The sequence below is a fragment of the Coturnix japonica genome, chromosome 3, assembly GCF_001577835.2.
Source record: "Coturnix japonica isolate 7356 chromosome 3, Coturnix japonica 2.1, whole genome shotgun sequence".
NCBI classification, from domain to species: Eukaryota; Metazoa; Chordata; class Aves; order Galliformes; family Phasianidae; genus Coturnix; species Coturnix japonica.
Genome location: NC_029518.1, coordinates 35,761,926 through 35,782,265, shown reverse-complemented (window position 1 = coordinate 35,782,265; position 20,340 = coordinate 35,761,926). Strand labels below are relative to the sequence as shown.

Sequence of the window (20,340 nt, the reverse complement as noted above, 5' to 3'; positions counted from 1 at the left end):
GCTCAAACCTGCACAGACACTTGGGGAAAGAATGTAGGAATGGAGTAAATACAGAGTGATTTTTCCCCACAGTGTGCAGCAGTATTTCCTCCCAGCTTCCAGCAACCCACAGCATTGGGACTTCCTAAAGAAAAGATTCTATTTTTGTACCTACCAGCCCTCACTGAGGCTGTTCATTTCCTCACACATTTGTCTAATTGGGCTTTAAATCTACTTGCACCTAATGCAGGTCAAAGTAGTTTCTATCACTCCACATTGCCTCTTCATAAGCTCTTCCCAGTCTTATGATGCCTTACTCATTCCTGAACAGCTATTTTCTTCCTCTTCCCATCCTGCTGCATGACAGGGCAGCACTGAAGACAGGAGGAGCTGGCAGAGGCCTCTTCTGCACAAACATGTGAGGACGTGGTGCTCCGTTGCGTGGGACTCACATGCTGAAGTGATGTTCCATGCTTAAGTGTAATGCAGATGACAATATTGGGTCAGCCTCACGTGGCCACAGCAGGCCACCTCCTGCAGCAGTCTCTGCCTCTCTGCAGCCAGCAACTGATGTCTAGAAAGGAAAGAAAAAAGCAAAGAGTGCAGCCAGGTTTCCTCAGAGATCCTCTCTCCCACCTAGGTCTGAATGACCATTTGTCACATCCCAGCTTAACTTGACACTCAGTCATACCCTAGAGGTGTCCAATCCACAAAATAAATAGGAAAATAATGGTAAAAATGAAGCATATTTCCATGCAAGAATAGATCTTTTTTTTTTTTTTATGAAAAAAAGAACCAAAAATCTGCCTTTGGGAACCACCACCCACTATGAAGTGGCAGCAATTTGTGTTTCTGGAAAACTACTTGTACAGCAGGCACACTTCAGCACAATCAGCCACAGCTGCCATCTCATCCCATAGCTCACATCAGGCAGTGGAGTCTTTTGATCACAGCAGTACATGCACAACATCACTCAGGTATCGAGGATGACTTGAGCTGGCTTGGCCTTTTCTGGAGCTAAGAATGGGAAATCGCCAGGCTGCACAGCAGGTAGAAACACACCACAGCTCTTATGCATGGAGTCTTGGCCGTGGGCCCTCAGTAGGACAAGGTAGGATACAGGATGGGATGGAAAAGGCTCCAAGAAGAGGGAACTGGCTCTGCTCATCCAAAACACCCTCTCTGGCATCACCAGTGCAATAGGAGCAGGAAAGGTCATGCTGGTCTGAGTGTTCCCAGTGGGGCACATGCAAGATGCCCACATGCATCCCCCCTTCGCCATGGGCAGCATAGGCAGACACACACACGGATCAGCATTTATTTCCAAATACCTCATTTATATCATTCTCACATGAAATATTTCTTTCAGAATATAGCTGACATTTAGGTTTTGTTTTTTTTTTTCATAAGGCACATCAGATTAGACTACATAGAGACATCTTCCCCCGACTTGTGATCGTAAAATACTGGCGATTTTAACAGTAATAATTCTAAAACCTAGACCCTGTGCAGCCCCTCATAGAGCAGTATTCATAGTTATTAGACCTCAGTTTACATACACCTAGTAAAAGGCTGTAACAAGCCGTATATACATCACATCTTCAGAAAACAGTCACAGCTGGCTACATTTAAAAGTAACGCTACTCCCAACTATGAAACAGGCTGCTTATAAAATATAACCTACTGCTTCCAGTATGGCGTGATACAAAGCAGTATGACCTTGTAGAAGGAATAGTGTTGTTTTTGCAAGTGGGAGTTGCTCAGAACTTAGCCTGTCTCCATCCAAACTCCACATTTTTGATCAGCTGAGACCATTACACAGGGAAGCAAAGCACCCAGGAGAAACCTGGCTTTAAGATTTGCTCCAAAGATGACATTATGACTGCAGATCTGAAATCCTGTCAATGCAATAGAATAATATAAAGGCTCAGATGTTAACTTCATGACCAGTAAACATTAAACTATTATGAACCAGATGCAACCAGAGTCAATGCATCCAGCTTCTGTGCTATGGAAACTGCTTTTCCAGGCTGTTCCAGTGCAGAAGCCAACACATTCTTATTGAATCAGGCCCTATGTAAAGATTTCCATTCCATTTTCAAGTTTTCAGCCACGGAATGTTGCCCGCTTCGTACTCATTTTGCTGTAGTGAAGGAAAAAATATTGCCTGTGGATTTTGTGCCAATACAACCTAGAATCCATTTATGTAGTGTCATTTTCTTTAATGGACCAGGAGGTAAACTGCGGTCAGCTTTATCAGTTCAAATGGCTTCCACAGTTCCTCTCTATATCAGGCATTGATTCATTTATGATGAAAAAGGGTTGTGGCTTCCTGCAATCGCAGTTTAGTTTAAGACTATGAAAAAGGTCACTTTAAGGCTATGGCCAAAGGGAAAACAGGAGGAAAAAAAAAAGGAAAAAAAGAATAGAATCTGATCTTGAAATACCTGGGAAAGAGTAAAAAAGTAGTCGGGGCCATAAAAAGACAGACAGACAGCATAGACTAAATGCCCTCTGCAGAAAAAGTTAAAATACCATTCTTGCAGAGTCATGTTATTCTTCCAGTCTCTCAAACCCACAGGGACTGAAATTAGGCTTAGCCCAGTAGGAATAGGATTTAGTCAGAGGGTGGGTTGCACACAGCTCGGCATTACCTTGATCACTCAGCTACATTTTAGGCACATTTAACCTGCTGGACTGATCTGCAACGTTTGTCAGTTGCATTTTCAGAGTGGCCTCAGCCCATTTCCCCAGCATGAGTTTGGACAAGATTCAACCATAAGCAACTGTTGTTTTTAGGAGGGAAACATTAACCTGGTTGAAAACAGCGTAATAAAGAGGACACAGCAGCCTCAGTCGCTGGAGTCTGATCTGTTATCACCTCGATCTGCCTGCTTTGTTGTTTGTTTAGCAGCCTGAAAGGTAAGGAGAGGCATTCTGAAACTCTTGGCTGTAGACTTTAAAACCAACCAGATGCATTTTGCATGGTGCTACACAGATATTTGTTACATCTTGTAAAAAAAAAAAAAAAAAAAGTAATAATAATAATTAAAAAAAAGGTTAAAAAAAAAACCACCCAACCAACCCCACAGCATTTACATTCCTTTCTGCTGAAATAGACCAACTGTCATCACGTCCACACAAAGAGAGAAACCCACTGCTATCCCAAGCGGTGAGCTCAGTAACGCTCCTCAGCTTCCTTGTGACACCCTGGGCAGGAGGGGAAGAGGACAGAAATGACCCTCGAGTCGGGAGGTGACAAATGAGATGTCAGTGCTGTAACATATCAGGTTCCCTCACAGCATGCTGAAGGTATATATGTGACCTTTCCAACCATAGCATTTGCGTTTAGATTACACCTCTCGCATACCCATTTTAAAGCGATCCCTAAGACTGTTGGTTTGGGAAGACGTGGAGAAGAGAGCAGGAGTGGGTTTCTTTAAAGCTAGAAAGGTCCGTTAGGAGGCACAGTGTTATTTTCCCTTTAACCGTCCGTGTACACAGCTCTACATTTCCACAGTCCTCCTGCGCAGCCCTTGCAGCGAAAGGCTCCCGTCTGTTCCTCCCCATCAGGTACACAGGGTAAGACAAGAAGTCAAATCCTTTGGACAAATCCTTATAGCTTCACAGACACGTGGTGCACTTCTTCCGCAATGAAAGATTTTAGTCACGAAACTCAACGCCAGATCTGATTTATAGCCATGATTTAACTACAAATCCTTCTGCTACCCTCACGAGGGCAACGGAGATACCAAGTAGCAACATATACACATACATACAGACCTAAGCTATACACCTGGGACAACACAGAATGAGATTTCAGCTAATATAGCCTCTATTTGATTTCCTCAGAGCAGCACTCGGGTCCTCGCAACTTCTATACAAAACAGCAGTATTTTTTCCACCAGGATTTGGAGAGGTTTTTCATCTTGTCTGGAGTCCTACACTTGGATTTCTTTGGTTGCTGTTGGGTATCTGAGTACTGAATTCCGGCCACAATGGCCGCATCAAAGACCTCCTTGAGGTTTTTCTGAGTCAAAGCCGAGCACTCGATGTAGGACGCAGCTTTTATTTCCTCAGCACAGAGCTTTGCGGCCTCCTCTGGGACTGGCTTCTCCTTGCACTTGTCCAGCTCAATGAGCACCTTGACGTCCTCCCGGAGGTCCGACTGCGTCCCCACCAGGATGATGGGTGCCTTGGGGCAGTGACATCGGATCTCGGGAACCCACTTCTCACTGACGTTCTGGAAGGATGAAGGGCTGACAACGCTGAAGCACAGCAGGAAGATGTCTGTGTTGGTGTAGCACAGCGGCCTCAGCTTGTCAAACTCATCCTGTACAGAACAACAATGTGTTAGCACATGACAAACAGTGTAGGCCGCAAAACGACCCCAGCTTCAACCCTTGTCCTCTGGGGAGACCACAGTACCAGAACATGAGCCCAATTGCAAACCCAAGGCCCAGCCATGCCTAGCCACAAGCTCCCATCTGGATGAGCTCTCCTAATGCTGCAGCGTCAAGTGTTTATGTATTTCCTTTGCTACTTCTACATCAGCCCTATTTCAAACCAGAAAAAGGACCAGCAGAGCCACAGAGAGCAATGAAGCTAAAAAGGGAGGTATGGGAGGTTAAAGGTACACAGACCTCCGAGGTGCTGTCCTGCCTGCATACCCTGATGAGAGCACAGCAGACAAGTGGCAGCAAGCACACACCAGGCCGGAAACATTTTGAAACCAGCACTACTTAACAACATCCTACAGGAGAGGCAATAATTTCCCTGCCTTTGTGCCCGGGGATTTAAATCCTGATGGCAGCAACAGCGAATCACAATGCACGGGCTTAACATGCCAATGGCATGGAATAAGAGCTTTACCTTTCCCTCCCACCCATGCCACATCAAACAAACTGCAGAGAGGCCTCCCGGTGCTATCTTTTTTTTTTTCCCCCCCTCCTCTCCCCTTTCCTCTTTTTGTTAGAGGAAACTCCCAACAAAGCAAGGCCCTTCTGCTGCTTCAGGAGGTAGCAGCAAGAAAGCCGAGCACCTGAAGGTAATAAAGGAGCAAAGAATGCAGCAAGAAGCAGAGGGTTAACTAACTGCACACAGCCCTTGATGCTGACAGCAGGATGAAAGCAGGGTAACACCAGCAGCCTGAGCAGGTAGGATTTGCCTCTACCAAGTGACATTTTAATTAAAATGGACATGTTCTCAAAAGCTCTGAATTTAAAGCGCAGAGAACAAACGCGGCTGAAGACATTTCTCCAACACCAGCATTTAATTGCAAGTCGTGTGTTCATTTTCAAGATGGGAAATTCTGCTTTAAAGCCCGTGAGGGCCCAGGATATGCAGCTTAAAGCTCGCTGGAAGCCTCACAAGTCTCGTTCTACTTGAATGAATTTCTTCCAGCAGCAACTCCGAGAGAGACAGCAATTTATAAAACAAGAGTCAAGACAGCAAGCTTCATTAGCTCTGCTGATTCCCTGATTAAGGCTCACAGGAGTGCGGGTTCTCACCATTTGACTGGAGGAGCCCTGTGCTCACTGAGCTGCAGCACTGAAGGACGGGGCCATTTGCAGCGAGGCATCTCACCACCTAACTGCCTCTTCCTGCAACGTGAGAAACCTCAGCAGCGCTGGATTCAATGGGCTTGAAAGCCAAACCCAGATCTTAAGGGTTCCTGCCCAGAAGGAACGGCACCCTTTATGTTCCAAGTGCACTCCTGCGGTTTCAATGGCAGGTACACAGACTGCAGGGCTCTGTACCTCTTCAGGCTGCCGACACTGAAATAGCTGGAATTTCACTCTGCTTGGAGTGCTCTTTCAGCTGCAGATTCCAGCAGCAATCTCACCCAGCCAGGTGTATTTTATTCAAGATGACTAATGCTGCAGACAACTCCCCCTGTTCCAGGGCACTTGGACAGCCCAACACCAGAACCATTCTGTAGCAGTGAAGGAAAGCAGACTAGCTGGCACCACCTGGCCTGGGCTCTATACCCACAGGCTGTCACCGCACAGGTGGCATCACCTGCACACTCTGCTTATGAGCACACACAGGGATCCACCCTGGCATCACACCAAGGGACACCTGATGCTACTACCTGCAGAAGGCAGGTAATAACCTGCTTGCAGGTTTTCAGGTTGGGTTTGTAGGGCAGACGGAAGCCCTACACTGCTACCAGGACTGCGCGGCCCTCTAAAGTCCTTCCTTAAGTAGGGCACCTGCTTGCAGAGCACCTAACTAGGTTTGTGTGCTAAGGCCACTGAGATTCATCCATGTGGCTTTGGGGATGCCATAGACCTGGATCTACAAAGCAGATCACGAATCCAGTTCCCATCCCCTTCAGAAACAAGTTAAGTAGCAAAAAAACTTCAAGCTACAAGGGACTCAAACAGTACCGCATGTTTTTATGGCACACACAGGCCAAGAACATGCAGAGAACACAAGAGATGGGGGCTCTAGTCAGGCAAACGAGGAGCTGGTGAGCTCAGAAGAGACAGCACTTCATAGTAGATGGGAATTGAAAGCGCGAAGTCTCCACGGATGCCACCAAATGGTATTTTCTTTCTCCCTCAAGTCCCTTTAACAGCACAGTTCCACCTCTCCATACCTACAGCTATGAACGTGTAAACGTCTGTGCTCCAAACAAAGTAATCCTCATTTCCGTGGTTATTTAACTAAGAAAATGAAGGCGGTGATAACTGCTCTCAGGGAATACCAGGTGGCCTTCCAGACCCCGGGGTCACCACCGGGGCCGCTTTGTGTGACCTCTTCCCCAGGGCCCTCCCCCCTTCCCTCCTGCTGTCACTGGGTTTGGTGGCTTCACTGACCTGCCCGGCTGTGTCGCAGAGCTGCAGTCGCACCGGCTTGCCATCCACAGACACCACGGCTAGGGGGAGACAGGAGGGGGAAAGAAAAGCGTGTTGAGTTCAACTTGCACATTTTCCTTTAGGAAAAAAAAAAAAAAAAAAGGAAAGGAAAGGAGAGATACGGTCTCTGTCTTCACAGCCTTTCCTTTCGCTTAGGCTGGATGTAACAGCTCACAGGGCTGGAGCCGGGTCTAGCACCAGCTACCAGGCACGCAGAAGCCCTGTGGACTCTCTGCTTCATAGCCCCGCTCTGTGCCTTTCCCTGCTGTAGGGGCCTTATTCCGCGATCCTTTTACACGTTCTCAAGCACGGAGAGCCCCCGCCGGGCCGAAGGCACACGGAGCGGAGCCTCACCCTCCGCAGCCGCCTCTGGCCGGGTAGAACCACACATGTCCGGCGTCCCTCGAGGGGGACGAAACTCCAGCCCTGCTATCTCCCTATTCAAGCCGCTCCGCTGTAGCGTGCCGTCCGCGGGCACCCCGGGAACAACCCCCCCCCACCACGCCGCCGCTGCCCCGCGGTCCCGCTTACCTGAGAAGGTGTCGAGGGCGGTGGGCTGGTACTCGTCGGGGTACCCGTTGGTGGTGTAGCTGACGACCAGGCTCGTCTTGCCCACGGCGCCGTCTCCCACCAGCACGCACTTGATGCTGCGCCGCGGCTCGGCTCCGGCCCCCGCCCCGCTCCCCGCCGAGGTCCCGGCTCCGCTCCCCGCCGCCCGGCAGCGGCCGCCCAGCGCCGCCCCCAGCGCCGCCGCCGCCCGCCCGCTGCGCACCCTGCGCGGGGGAACCGGCGGCACCTCGCAGCCGCCCGGCACCGGCTTGCTGATGTAGCCCGCCTCGCCCTCCTGCTGCGGCGGCATCCGAACGGCGCCGCGCGGTACCGCCGGCCGGGAGGCGGCGCGCGGCGCGGGGCCGCCGGCCGGGGAGCGGCGGGGAGCGGAGACGGCGGCGACGGGAGAGCGGTGCGGAGCAGCCGCGGGTCGGCAGGAGCGGCGCGGCCGCCGCGAAGCCAGCACCGGTGGAGCGGGCGCTTCCCGGGGGAGGGAGAGAGGGCGAGCGGCTCCTACAGCGCTGCCGGCGACGAGACCCCGGCTGGCCGTGCCGTGCTGTGCTGCGCTGTGCTGTGCTGTGCTCGCCTCGCTACCAAGTCCGAGTCTCCAGCCCCGCTCCGCCGCGTGACATAGCGCCGAGTGGGGAGGAGCCGCGCGGTGCGGCCGGACCCAGCCCGGCAGGCGGCGCCACGGCGCCCGCTCCGCCCGCCCGACGGCTGCGGCTGCCGGTAGGGGCGGCGGGAGTCACCATTGGATGGAGCGGAGGGGGTGCGCCGCCTGCACCGTCGGGGCCGCCCGCTGTCCGCTGCCTGGTGCGTCCCTTGAGTTATAGTGATGCTGCTGCCAGCCCTCGTGGGGTGCCTGAGGGCACCTGCTGTGTGCTGTGCTGTGCTGGGCAGGGCAGAGCCGCAGCTGCAGCCTGGGCTATCAACTCACTTCCACTCTGAAGAGATTGAAGAAGAGTTGAACTCTAATTACATCCCAGCTGTATTTTGTCTTAGCGTCCCACACACCGTGCACGCTGTTGGTGCTATGAAGTGGTACGCCATGCTGGAAAGTGCTGAACATCACTTTGAACCAGCTTTGTAGCCCTCCTCTGGACATTGAGGCCCTGGAACGCGTCCAGAGGAGGGCTACGAAGCTGATGAGGGGTCTGGAGCACAGGCCTTATGAGGAGCTGCTGAGGGAGCTGGGATTGTTCAGCCTGGAGAAGAGGAGGCTCAGGGGAGACCTTATTGCTCTCTATAACTTCCTGAAGGGAGGTTGTAGTGAGCTGGGGGTTGGCCTCTTCTCTCGTGTAATCAGTGATAGAACTAGAGGGAATGGTTTTAAGCTGCGCCAGGGGAGATTCAGGCTGGACATTAGGAAGTATTACTTCTCGGAAAGGGTAGTCAGGCATTGGAATGCACTGCCCAGGGAGGTGGTGGAGTCACCGACCATGGGAGTGTTCAAGAAACGCTTGGATGTGGTGCTGAGGAATATGATTTAGCCAGGAAGTATTGGTAATGGTTGGACTAGATGATCTTCTAGGTCTTTTCCAACCTTGATAATTATGTGATTCTGAACAGTGTTGAAGGATGATGTGAAAAAGCTCTTCACTGCAAACACTGCAAGTGATAAATGCCATGTGTGCATTTTCGAACACCTTCGGTGGCCAAAAACAGTTGATGTATTGGTTAGATGACTACAACTGTCCACATTGTTCCTGCACTGGCAGGGCGGGAGCAGCCTGGGAGCTGCATATCTGTGCTATACTGTAATGCGCCCTGCCAGATACAGTAGCCCTTTGTATGAGAGGATGATCTAAGCTGTTGTTATGCAGGGGGGGTTCCCACCCACACCATAGCAGCAAGCTGGGGCAACCCCAACAGTGGTGCCATCCTGCATGGAGGATGCTCTGAGTGACAGCCACTGTCCCTGAAGCTGTCAGCCCAGATCTACAGTGTGCACCCATCTTGCAGGTTGGAACACAGCTGTTTTCAGAGCTGAGCTGTGGGATAACGAAGCTTAGTTCCATGCAGGTCACTAGTGTGCTGCTGGCTGTCCCAGGGCTGATCTGTTATCAGCTCCCGCTCTATCATACGTGCTTGTGTTAGTCGAATACTATTCTTTGAGGAAAATGACAGAGAGAGGAAATTATTTTATCAAGACGTGAAGTAGGTCATTGTTATATCCTGGCTTATCATTTTCCCTGTGATACAAAGAATCTGAACGGGGTGCTGGCCTTGTAGAATGAAAGCTTTCTCTTTTTTTTTCCTTCCTGCAGAAACTTGACAAGCCTGACACGGAGCAAGGCAGTGGGTATGACGTGATGCAGTGCTGCTGGTGCAGGGCAGGGTACAGCCTGCTACATGGGGCCGTCACCAGGCACCCACTCTTTGCTTTTCCAGCAAGCCCACAGCTGGAAATATATATTATATATATTATATATATATTTGCCGGGGCTTTTTTTAAAGAACATGTTCATCACTGATGATATAAACCTCAAGCAAGTTTTCACTACCTGGGGAAAGGGCTCAGGAACCAGCACACATTATTAACACAGTAATCTCCCCCTGCCCCTCCAACAGAGTTCAGATTGAGAAGGCACTAACATGAACTCAAAGAAATGGATTGTTGAAGTCAACCTGTAAGCAAAATAAAACAAAACTAAACAAAGCAGAATTGCTTCGAGCCTCTTAAGTCCCTGATTAATTCAGAAAACAAATTAACTCTTGCCTCCTATCTGCAGTACCTCTGCAGGGGAGTCGCTGTGGGAGGTGATCCCTTTATCTCACTTTTAACATCCTTTTCAGCCCATCTCAGACCACAGCTGCTGGCGGGCACTGTGTGCCCTGAGCACTGTATGGCAGTTACCAATCTGTCCATCCTAGAGCTCCTCATGGCTCAGGGCTGGCCCACAGCCTGGGGCACAGGGATGGAGCTCTGCTGCAGGGATGGAGCAGTGTCCTTGTGCTTCTGCTCACAAGAGATTTTTACATGCTATTTTTGCCTCGGAGTTGCAGAGACAATCTTGAGTGAGGCAGTTAACCCCAAGGCCTAGGCTGAACATCTCAGAAGGGAGGGAAGAGAGAGGAGAGGGAAGTAGAGGAGAGACTTTGGCAGCATGCCTCATGTTGGGGCATCCCGAGATGGGCCACGCACACTCTATGTGGGCCAACATCTCAGAAGGAGGACAGCACCTTCCTCCTGGGGAGCCTCTGCCAGCAGGGCTGGGAGGTGAGGGGCAGAAAGACCCTCCTGCCCTAACTGTCTTCTTCTGCACTCACAGGCTGGTTGCTTGTAAAGTCTGAGAAGTGATGGTTGCTCCATGTGTTATCTGTTCTGGAGCCAGCCCCAGCCTCTTGGTGTCAAACTTGGATGATTCCCATGGGCAGGGCTGAAAAGACTTTTTCTTTTCCACTTTTAAAGATCTTCTCTGAAAGCAGTTGCTAGGATCTTTTTGGTGAGAATTAAATACTTGGAACAATCCAGCACAAGCTTCAGTTTTTTCTGGAAGTGAATAGAGCAAACTTCCCTATGATCTGCCCTACTTTACAGCACAGAAGTGCACCACAGGACAGCTTCCACAGCCTCACAATGGAAGGAGCCGTAGCTTCTTCATGCTGCGTGGCAAAGCAAAGGCAGCAAAGTAAATGCCAGGATTCACCGGGTACAGAGCAAACAGCTCATTAACCCCCACATTCAAAGCCTACCCTACCCTGCTCTGGTGCTTGTAGGTGGAGCTCTCAGGTGCCTACCGGTGTCCGGCCCAAGTCCAGCTGCCTCCAGCCTCTCAGCTGCCATAGGTATGTGCAATCAGATATGGAAGCTAGCTGCAATGTGAGTTATTTTTTCCTTTCAAGCTTCCTCACTCTACCTAAAATGCTACAATCTTCCACAGCTTTCAGGTTCTCTGTGCCTTTGAAAAAGAGTGCCAGAGCAAGAACAAAAAAGGCTGCAGCTCCCCAGCTCCAAGAGCAGAGAAGAAGGGTCTTCACCCTGGGATGACCTAGGGGCTTTGAACACCAGACACTGTTAGTTGTAAATGCAAGCCACTACAATGTACTCGAGATTTCCCGTTGCAGTAAAGGCACTGGGAGCAAGAGATGGATGGGTTGCCAGCTGTATCAGTATGATAAGACAAGCAAGGACACAAGAGCTTTCATTTGGAAGCAGATTGAAACCTCTGCAGTGACACAGGGCAAATGAGCACATAAGCCACACATGGAACTCTGAGCAAGGCACCATGGGCAAACGTTTCTTATCTTTAGCTGACGTCAATAGGAATAGCAGCAAAGTGTTTCCTACAGAGCAGGGGGAGAAAGTCCAGAAGATTTTTCATCTTGTTTTATAAAATGTTACTGCTGTCCTTGGAAGCTTTTCTATGACTACGAGCAGACAGAATCACCCAGCAAGTTCTCCCAGAGATCTGCTTGCTTGTATGGGTTTAACAGTGCCATGCCTGCAGGAATTCTGCCTGCCATCTCTGCTGCATCCCAAAGGCAGCCTGGGAAGCACAGCCTGTCAAGCAGCACAAAGTACAGCTGTGATAATTACCCCACTTGCTCTGATGCCATGTGGAACAGGACTCTGGGAAGGGCAGGGTGTGGTGATGTGGGGCTCCCTGCAAGATGATGCTCCCCACAGCCGCCTCCCCATTTCCCAAAGCTCCTGCTCCTTCAGCAGTCCTTCTTTTAAACTATTTTGATAGCAAGTGGTAGGTGACCCAGCAGCAAAAACACTGTCCATCAGCCAGGACAGATCAGCTTTCGTCCCCTGAAATACCAGAGGAATAAGCCTATGCTCCTGCAAAGTGGAAGTTGCACCCAAACCACAGGGAGCTGTCCTGAGCCTCCCAAAATATTGCCCAGCCTACCCTTAACATCTGCCTGCTGTTCTGGGGCTGTATTTGCAGAGCAGGGACTCACACAGACAGCCTGGGCTGCATACAGACCCAGTGGGTTTTGCTGTTGTGAGCAATGGTGTAAGCCTGGTATAAGAACAGCCGATCCCAGAGGCCAGCCTGCCAGGGGGGAACAAAGAGATGGTTATAGGCTTGGACAGAAAAAATAAGGAAACGAAAAAGAAAAGAGAACAAAGAGCCATTGACAAGAGGCACAAATAAGGTAGGTCTTAAGTGTCATTCCCCATCTGATAAAACAAAAATGTCCAGAGCGACAATTAAGAAAAAAAAAAAAAACAAACCCTTGCAGGATTAAATATCTGTTTGGCTCTGTGCACTGACTGTACTCAGAGCTCTTTTTCCTTTCGTGCTCAGTTATCTTTCTTCTCACTTCATATGGAGCTTCATGTGTGGACGATGCAGGCCTGTGTTTCGGGAGCTGCATTTGTGGAACCTGCACTTCCAGGAGCCTGGAGCAAAGCAAAACAGCAACATGGATGCCAAGGAAAGGGGAACGTACTTAGGCTGACCCATCAAAGTTATAGGGATGAGAGTTTGAGGAGGACTCAAAGTCAGAAACAACTCCAACAAGGGGTTAAAGGTGGCAAGACAGTACTGAATAAAAGATACACAGCAGGAAAGGACAGGTGTGGGGAGCACCACTGTGGGCTGCTTGGAGCAGACAGAAGAGCACCAGGCTGGTTGGTGGCCATCAGGCAGCAAGGAGAAGGACAGGGCCCCTCACTGGGCTGTGAGCGGTGGGGGGTTGCATGCAATTTGGCTTTACCATGCCAAGGAGAAGGGGAATAATCCATTCTCCACAGAACGTGGAGGTAAATAAGGCAAGAAATAATGAGATTAAATTGCAGCAAGGGAAGCTCAATACAGCTGTCAAGAAAAACTTCCTAATGGTAAGGACAGCTGCATATTGTAATTGCCTCCTGGGGCCATGGCATCTCCACCAGAGTGAGACGCATGGGGCTGTCAGGAACAGCTGGGTACAACTGCACATGTTTCTATGGAACAGGGATGTGCTGGAGCTTCTTGACAGTTTCTCTTCCAACCACGCTTGTGGGAAACAATTGAAGGAGTGCCAAGCTCAGTGGCACTGCATTGATTTCCATTGGGGACAGAAAGAAAGCTTGGCAAGCCTATGATGCACTTCAGTACTCTTTCTCTCTAATCATGGTATCTGTTTGCATGGCAGTAGGTGTACCTGCTCAATATTCCTTTCTCCGTGCACTCCCCTGACCTCCTCTTCTGATGCAGATCACCAGTGTGTCCCTGAAGAGCAGGATACAATTTCTTCAGGAAATCTCAAGTCTGGGAACCCACCCAAGGAAACAGGAATTTGAAGGAGAATGAGTAAAAAATGTGGGGTGTTTTATCTTCTTCTTTTTTAATATATACATAAATAGAGACTGAATTCTGCAAACCTACAAGTGGTTTACTTCACTGTTAACCCAAGGGTAAACATCTTCACACTTAAGGCCTGCCTCCCCTGACTGGAGCTCCCCGATTAAAAGGTCTGTGCTTCTGTATAGGATGTACTTCAAAATCCAAATGACAATAAGAAGTTCTCCTACTTAAGCAAGGCACCTATTTCACTTCTTTCACCACACCAATAGGAAAATGGCGGTGCTAAATACACTTTGGGATCAAAGCCCCGTTAAGCAGAACAGATTCTCTGCACCAAACTGACAGGCTTCTTGCAGATTTGTTGCTATGGTGCTATTGCCTTGAGAAATTAAAATATCCCTCATCAGCCTCCATGGGAGCCTACCCAGAAAAGTAACCACCACAAATCAGTAGAACATTGTTTTGGCCGCGGTCACCGAGCAGTTAATTTGTTTTAAGCTTTAATCATCCTTAACTTCATGTTTGGCTGTTAACCCACCAACTGATCATTAACCGCATGTAATGAATGACTGATTTCTAAAGGATTGTTCCGAAGTAAGTTGTTTTTTCATTTGTTGCCGAACGACTTTAATATCTCCCATCAGCACATGGGCGACCTATTGATTCCTCCGTAAGAATCTGAGGTGAAGCAGGGAGGTACTTGCAGGTTATCAGCCTGTAAACAGGCTGCTCAGAGCTGATAAACTTGCTGGGGCTGCATCCCACTTTCCAATTTCACTCAAACCCTTCACAGAGGCAGGAGTAACCTGGCTGTGCTGTTGTGGGTCACAGCTGGAGGTCTTTAATCAACATTCCCAGTGAAACCAGCAGGAGTTTGGTTGGCCTGAAACCCAAATAAAGATTTTTCTGGTATTTACTTTGGTGCTTGTCCCTTTCATAGTAGTACAGCTGGTTATGGGTGAATGTGATGTTGCTGTAGAAATGATCAAATGTCAATTGGACTTCTATTTTTTTTCTCTCCCCAGTTTTAAAATGTCTACAGCTGAAATGTAGCAACTCATTTAGGCTGTTTAGAGGCATCTGCTGGTAAATGAAAGGACGTAAACTAAGTCTTCTGACTTACAGTCCCTATGGTCAGCCACGAGACCGTCCTCCTCTCCCATCTTAAGGTCTGTAAGGCACAAGAAGCTGACTGGCTCACTGAGAAGTGAGCATTTATAATGGTGTTTTCTTTATTCAAATGATTTCTGCTATTTAAGTGATTTTACTTTCAAGTGAACAACAAAAAACCCAGTGTGAAAGTATTGAAATGCAATGTTTCTATTGACTCCCACTGCTATTTTTGTTGTTTGCCTGCAAACATTTTCCATGGTTTCAGTTTTCAGCTCCTTTTTGTGACCGTAAGGGTATTCCTTCCATTTCAAGTGCCTTCTATTTGCAGAAAACAGCAAGCAGATACTTGTGCCTGAGCAGAAAACGGGGTGAAGCTCCAGCTAAGACAGGCCATGGAAACACCAGGAAAACATTCCTAGTGCATCACCACCTGGTGCTGTGGCTTCAGTGCACAGCAGGGCTCTGCTGTGGGTTGTTCAGCCCAAGCATGCCATGGGCCTCTTGTGAGGAGCTGCCCCAGCAGGACAAGAAAACAGGATAAGAGTAGGTTGAGAACTGGAGGGATGATCATTTTTTTCTACGTACATTTATTGAATTTTCCAGTTGCAGAAATGCAATCAAGTCAATTCACAGTCAGCAGGAAGAATGTTCTGGTGTAACAAAAGCACAGGGTTTCCAGCAATCATTTCTACTGCTAAAGTCTTGCAGAAAAATATCTGTTACCATGCATAGGGAGGGAATGTTCCTGATGGAGACAAAGCTTCCAGCGAAGTCCTGGGTTGTAGCTCTGGGACCAAGGAGATGCAGAGGCTGCCACTGCTGCTGCCACTGCTGCTTTTAACCATGCTGTGTCCTGCATCACGGTGGGACCAGCAACGCACCAGTGACTTCTGCTGCACTGTGTACATTTGTAAAGCTGTCTCCTCAGACTATACCATGTGCACGCCAGAAAGAGTTTTCCAGATCCCAGTGAGCTCCTAGTTCTGCCAGCAGATTTGATATGAGGGCCTTAGACATCAAGCCTGAGTACAGGGACAGCCACCTCTGTGCTCACAGTTATCATTGCTCCTGAGGGCAGTGGCCACAATAAAGCCCAGATGTCCAAGCAGCAGCACTGCCAGCAGCCCTGAGCCAAGATGTGGAGAAGCTTGGTTTGCGAGGTGCTGAGTGTGGGGCTGCTGGGCTAATGAGCAGCTCTGCTGGCCCGCAGGGCTGGTGAGAGGATGGACATGGATGCGGGAGTGAGAGCATCTCCGGATGCAGGATGTGGTGTGCAAAGCAGGGATGCGAGATGCGGGCTGCAGGATGAAGGGGTGTGGGGATTTCGGGACGCGAGGATGCAGGTTACGGGTAAGCAGGGGCGAAAGGCTGGAGCGATGGCGAGGTGGAGGACGGATTACGGCGGCGGCGGCCGCCCCCTGCTGTCAGTGCGGCCGCGGTGCCGGTGGCTGCGAGGCCGGGACTCCTCCGGGAGCTGCCCCGGTGCCACCCGCTGTGCCCCAGGTCGGCACCCGCTGCTGCGGAGCCGCCCCCCTTCTGGCCCGCGACAGCAGCTCCCCGCCCGCCGTCTCCCTGCTGCGGCCCGATTTTGCAAGATGCTGACGGATCGTTGTGGGTTTGGGGTTTTTTTCTTCTTTCCCACCCCCACCCCCTCCCCCTTTGTTTGTGTCAACACTCGGCGACAAAGGAGAGCGCATTTTCCGTGCGAGCTGTCCCGCGGTGCCGTCGGGTTACTGATTTATCCCATTAGTCACAGCTTAGAGGTCAGAGTAGCACATTCAGGGGCTATTTGTCCACTAGCTGGAGTCACTCACTGCTGACAAAACCGTCCTCATTTCCAGCTCCCTGCGGCTGTGTGAGAATCAGAACTGCGAGTAGGAAGAGCGCCCGGAGCCCCCTGCGCCCCTTTTGCCAACTGCATCCCGAATAAGGCAGCACAGCGAACCTGTGCCTACAGGCAGCTCCGTGTTGTTCCATGGATCTTTAATTTTCATCCATTTTTTAAAAAATTATTATTATTTGCAGAGCCTGATATTTTCTAGCAGAGGTGTAAACCATCTGTCATGAATTGAAGGCAACTGACAACAGGGTTGATTTTCTTAGCTGCCTTTCCCCTACAGATAACCCAGAGGTCCCCCCAGGGCCTGCAGACAATAGGTTGCAAACTGTTGGCATTGATAGATAGGCTTCCTCCCCCTCCGTACAGCCTGGAAAAGTGCTTGCCTGTCTTGTTACTTAAACAAATCAAACGTTCCAACCCCAAACAATGCTAGAGCTAATAATGGAAAAAGGGACTGCTTTAGGGTTTGAGTCTCCTGCTTCCTGGTCCTTTCCATTCCCACCCCTCTGTTCCATCCAGCACTGAGATTGCATTCCATTTAATTATGAAGTGTGTGCATATGTGTGGCGAAGAATTACAGAAATCATTCCAAAGATAACACCGTCTTGAACTGTGGCGTTGATGCAGGATTTGAGCTGGCAAGGTGGGGAATTAGTCATCTACAGCAGCAGCAACTACAAAACACCGTATACCTTTCCCTCACCTGGCTGACTCCATAAATGATCAGCTCCCAGGGATGGGATCCAGTCATGGGAAGAACCATGGCTGCAGCAACAGTGTGAATACAGAAATACAGAAGCAGGGACACGTTTACTGCTGCAGGCTCCTAGAGGCAAGCTTGGCTTACAGCTCCGGCACCCGTGTGCCAAGGTACTTGTGGTTCAGACGTGCTAAAACCTTTGCACCACAAAATACTGGATCTGTTTTGAGGGTGAGAAAGCATCTGGCTAGCAAACTAGCTATGGATGTTTGGGCCTGGCTCTGTTAAAAACCTTGTTTCTTTCAGAATATTGGAAGTAACAAAAACTGCCTGCAGTAAAATACCTGATAAACCTTTCCTCCTCTATAGAGAGCGTAAATGCATGTAATTTTCCAATTAGCTCTTGCTCTGAGCAATTATGTTGATCAAATAATTGAATAAGTGACAGGAATGTGAATTCTGGAGACAGTTAATTTCCTTCATCTGCCAGTTTATAGCTAGACTTGCATGAACACATAAACCAGGCTAACGTGTTATTTATAACTTTGGAAGAACAATTATAACAGGCATGAAGAGCTATGCTTTCGGTGTGCAGAGAGGAAGGTTTCTGCTAGTAAATTACAATAATAGCATAAAAAGTGAGTTTGCTGTTTATAGCCAGCATGTGGGACAGGAAGGATGCAGGGCTTGCAGATGAAACAGTGAGTAAGGTCAGAGGCAGTTCTAGCAGGACTGGAAGTGGTGCTGATAAAAATAATAGTACAGGGCAGAGAGGCAACTAGAGCCTTACTGTCACGTTTAGTGATAGACGGCATTTGTGCTGCCCTAGGGACTGTCAGCACAGCTCCACCTCCTATAGGCACAAAAGCACAAGCTACACATGGGAGCTTTCTTCAGAAGTATCTTTTATAAAAAGAGTTAGGAAAACGACACGTTTGTTTTTCTTCTTAAAGCTATCTTTAGATTGTCTTAACCCCTTGTACCTTTTATCTGAAGCCCCTGTAGCAATCTGGCCTTCCATCCAAAAGGAACTAATTAGCAGAGACATACAGTAACAAAAGTAGCACGCAGGCATGAGCTGCTGCCTCCCAGGGAGCATTACCTGGATAAGCCCTACGCTGGCTGCAAAGAGGAAAATTGTGCAATTAATTGCTTCCTGATTAAAGGCATTTGCAGTCTGGCCCTTACATCTTCAAGGCCTAAAAACAGGCACCAAGGTTAATCTGGAGTTTGCCCACAGTCGTCAGAAGACCTGGCCTCAGACTGCAGCTATTGGTGCTGTAATTTTGGTTTGAGAATAAACACTTCCCTGTCTGGGCATATTATGCCCTAAGCTGAGTCTTCAGAAAGTCAAAACTAAGGGGCAACAGAAGGTCTTGTGTGTGTTTAACTAAATTTCTAAGCCAGTTTGGTTAAAGTAGCACCATTCTTCTGTGGGGACAAGATCCTAGGGGAATTAATTTCCTGGGCTGTGAAGCAGAAGAGGCAAAACTCCCCTGGATGCTTCAAGCTGGGAGGCTATTTAAATGGTAATAAACATCAGGGCAAATCAAGAAATGACCAGTGATTACAGACACAGCAGGAGAGGGGCTGTCCTGTGTGAAGGGGCAAGGCCATGGGTAGGCCTGCTGCCCGCTGCACCAACAAGATGGGGCCCATCCTCAGAGAGGCCCGAGACCTGCTGCCATGGGAGCTGCTGGGTCTGCAGGCCGGTTGATATGCAGGGAAGCCATCATGGGAAAACCAAAGGGAAAAAACAAGGGTATTTTAGTGCACAAAATTCCATTCTTGCTGCCTCCTGGGAAGCTGCAGTGCTGGTGATTTATGGATCCTAATGCTCCTGCTGGAGAAGGCCTTTGTTTGGCACCACAGTTTTTCACGCTTGAGTTAGGGTGTCACAGGGAATACACACTTTGTTTGCTTGCATTCTGCTGTTGCCCCAGTATTGCCCCACCATCACTTCTTTGCTAGCTGCCTTTGTGATATTCAGCAGAAATATGCTGATCTTCCAAGCAAGAAAAACATCTTAATATCTAATTAGCTCCGAGTAGAGGAGTGGGCCTGTCAAGCTCAGGGTAAAATGTTACACTCTTAACCATGCACTTAAGCACCTTGCTGGATGGAAGTTTGAGCAACAAAGGTGGCAGGGCTTCTTTGAGAACTCCCAGCCCTCCTCTCCACATACCCAGTATTAGTGAGAGCAGCAGGGTGTTGGGTGGCCTGAATTATGGAAGGCTGATGTACAGAGAGCAATTTAACATGTGATTTGGCAACCTTCCTCTACAAAACCAATCTGGCACCTCTGCAGGAAAAGTTACATCGCAGGGAAGGAAAACAACCATACAATTGTTTCTGGGGGGAAAAATAATATAAAGATGAGCAGAACGCAGAACAGGAGCTGCTTATCAGAGACTCAGATTTTGGGAGGAAAATGCCCTGAATCCTGTGGAAGGAAGGGTCCTCTGCAGAGCTTCAAGTGCACTTCTGACAGCCCCATCCCACAGGAGCTGGGGCAGGGAGCTGGGCCCCTTCCTCTTGTGAAAACAAGGCCTGGAGAGCTGAAAATGAACGTTAACAGGAGTCCCCAGAGTGCAGCAGGGCTTTGAAGCTGTAATTAAACAGACTTGGTCTTAACAATCTGACTGGCACGGGCAGTTGTGTGTGAACTGTGATTTTATAAACAGGAGGAATTACTCAGAGTCCAGACAATCAAAACTTGGAAGCGTCTGAGGAGGGTTTTTCCCTCACCTCACAGTCAGACCAAGTGCCATCTGAAGTTCAGATCTCAGTTTTGCCCAAGCCTGCAGGTGTTTACATCTGCATGCCTTATATTGCACCTCCACAAGAACTTGGATTTTATCTTGTCTAGGGAGCAGCTGCATGACTTATTTTTTAATGACTAGAAATGATCCTTAATTAAAGCATTTATAAGAACTTCCCCAAAAGCCGTGAAGTAAATTTGACCTTTCCTCCCTAGTCCACCTCCCTGTGCAGTGCTTTCAACAATCACCTGCACCATTTAGCACATCAAAATGAGATTTCCTACAGCTG

The 20,340-nt window shown here is 49.1% G+C and overlaps 1 protein-coding gene across 1 annotated transcript; it reads right to left on the bottom strand.

The window, feature by feature from the left end:
• Positions 1-1,283: 1,283 nt before the first annotated feature.
• Positions 1,284-7,716, bottom strand: RHOU (ras homolog family member U). Its single transcript, XM_015857909.2, has 3 exons — positions 7,374-7,716; positions 6,804-6,862; positions 1,284-4,312 (listed from the first exon to the last, which is right to left on the bottom strand). The coding sequence occupies exons 1-3, from the start codon at positions 7,699-7,701 to the stop codon at positions 3,857-3,859; spliced, it is 843 nt and encodes a 280-aa protein (XP_015713395.1). The 5' UTR covers positions 7,702-7,716; the 3' UTR covers positions 1,284-3,856.
• Positions 7,717-20,340: the final 12,624 nt, after the last annotated feature.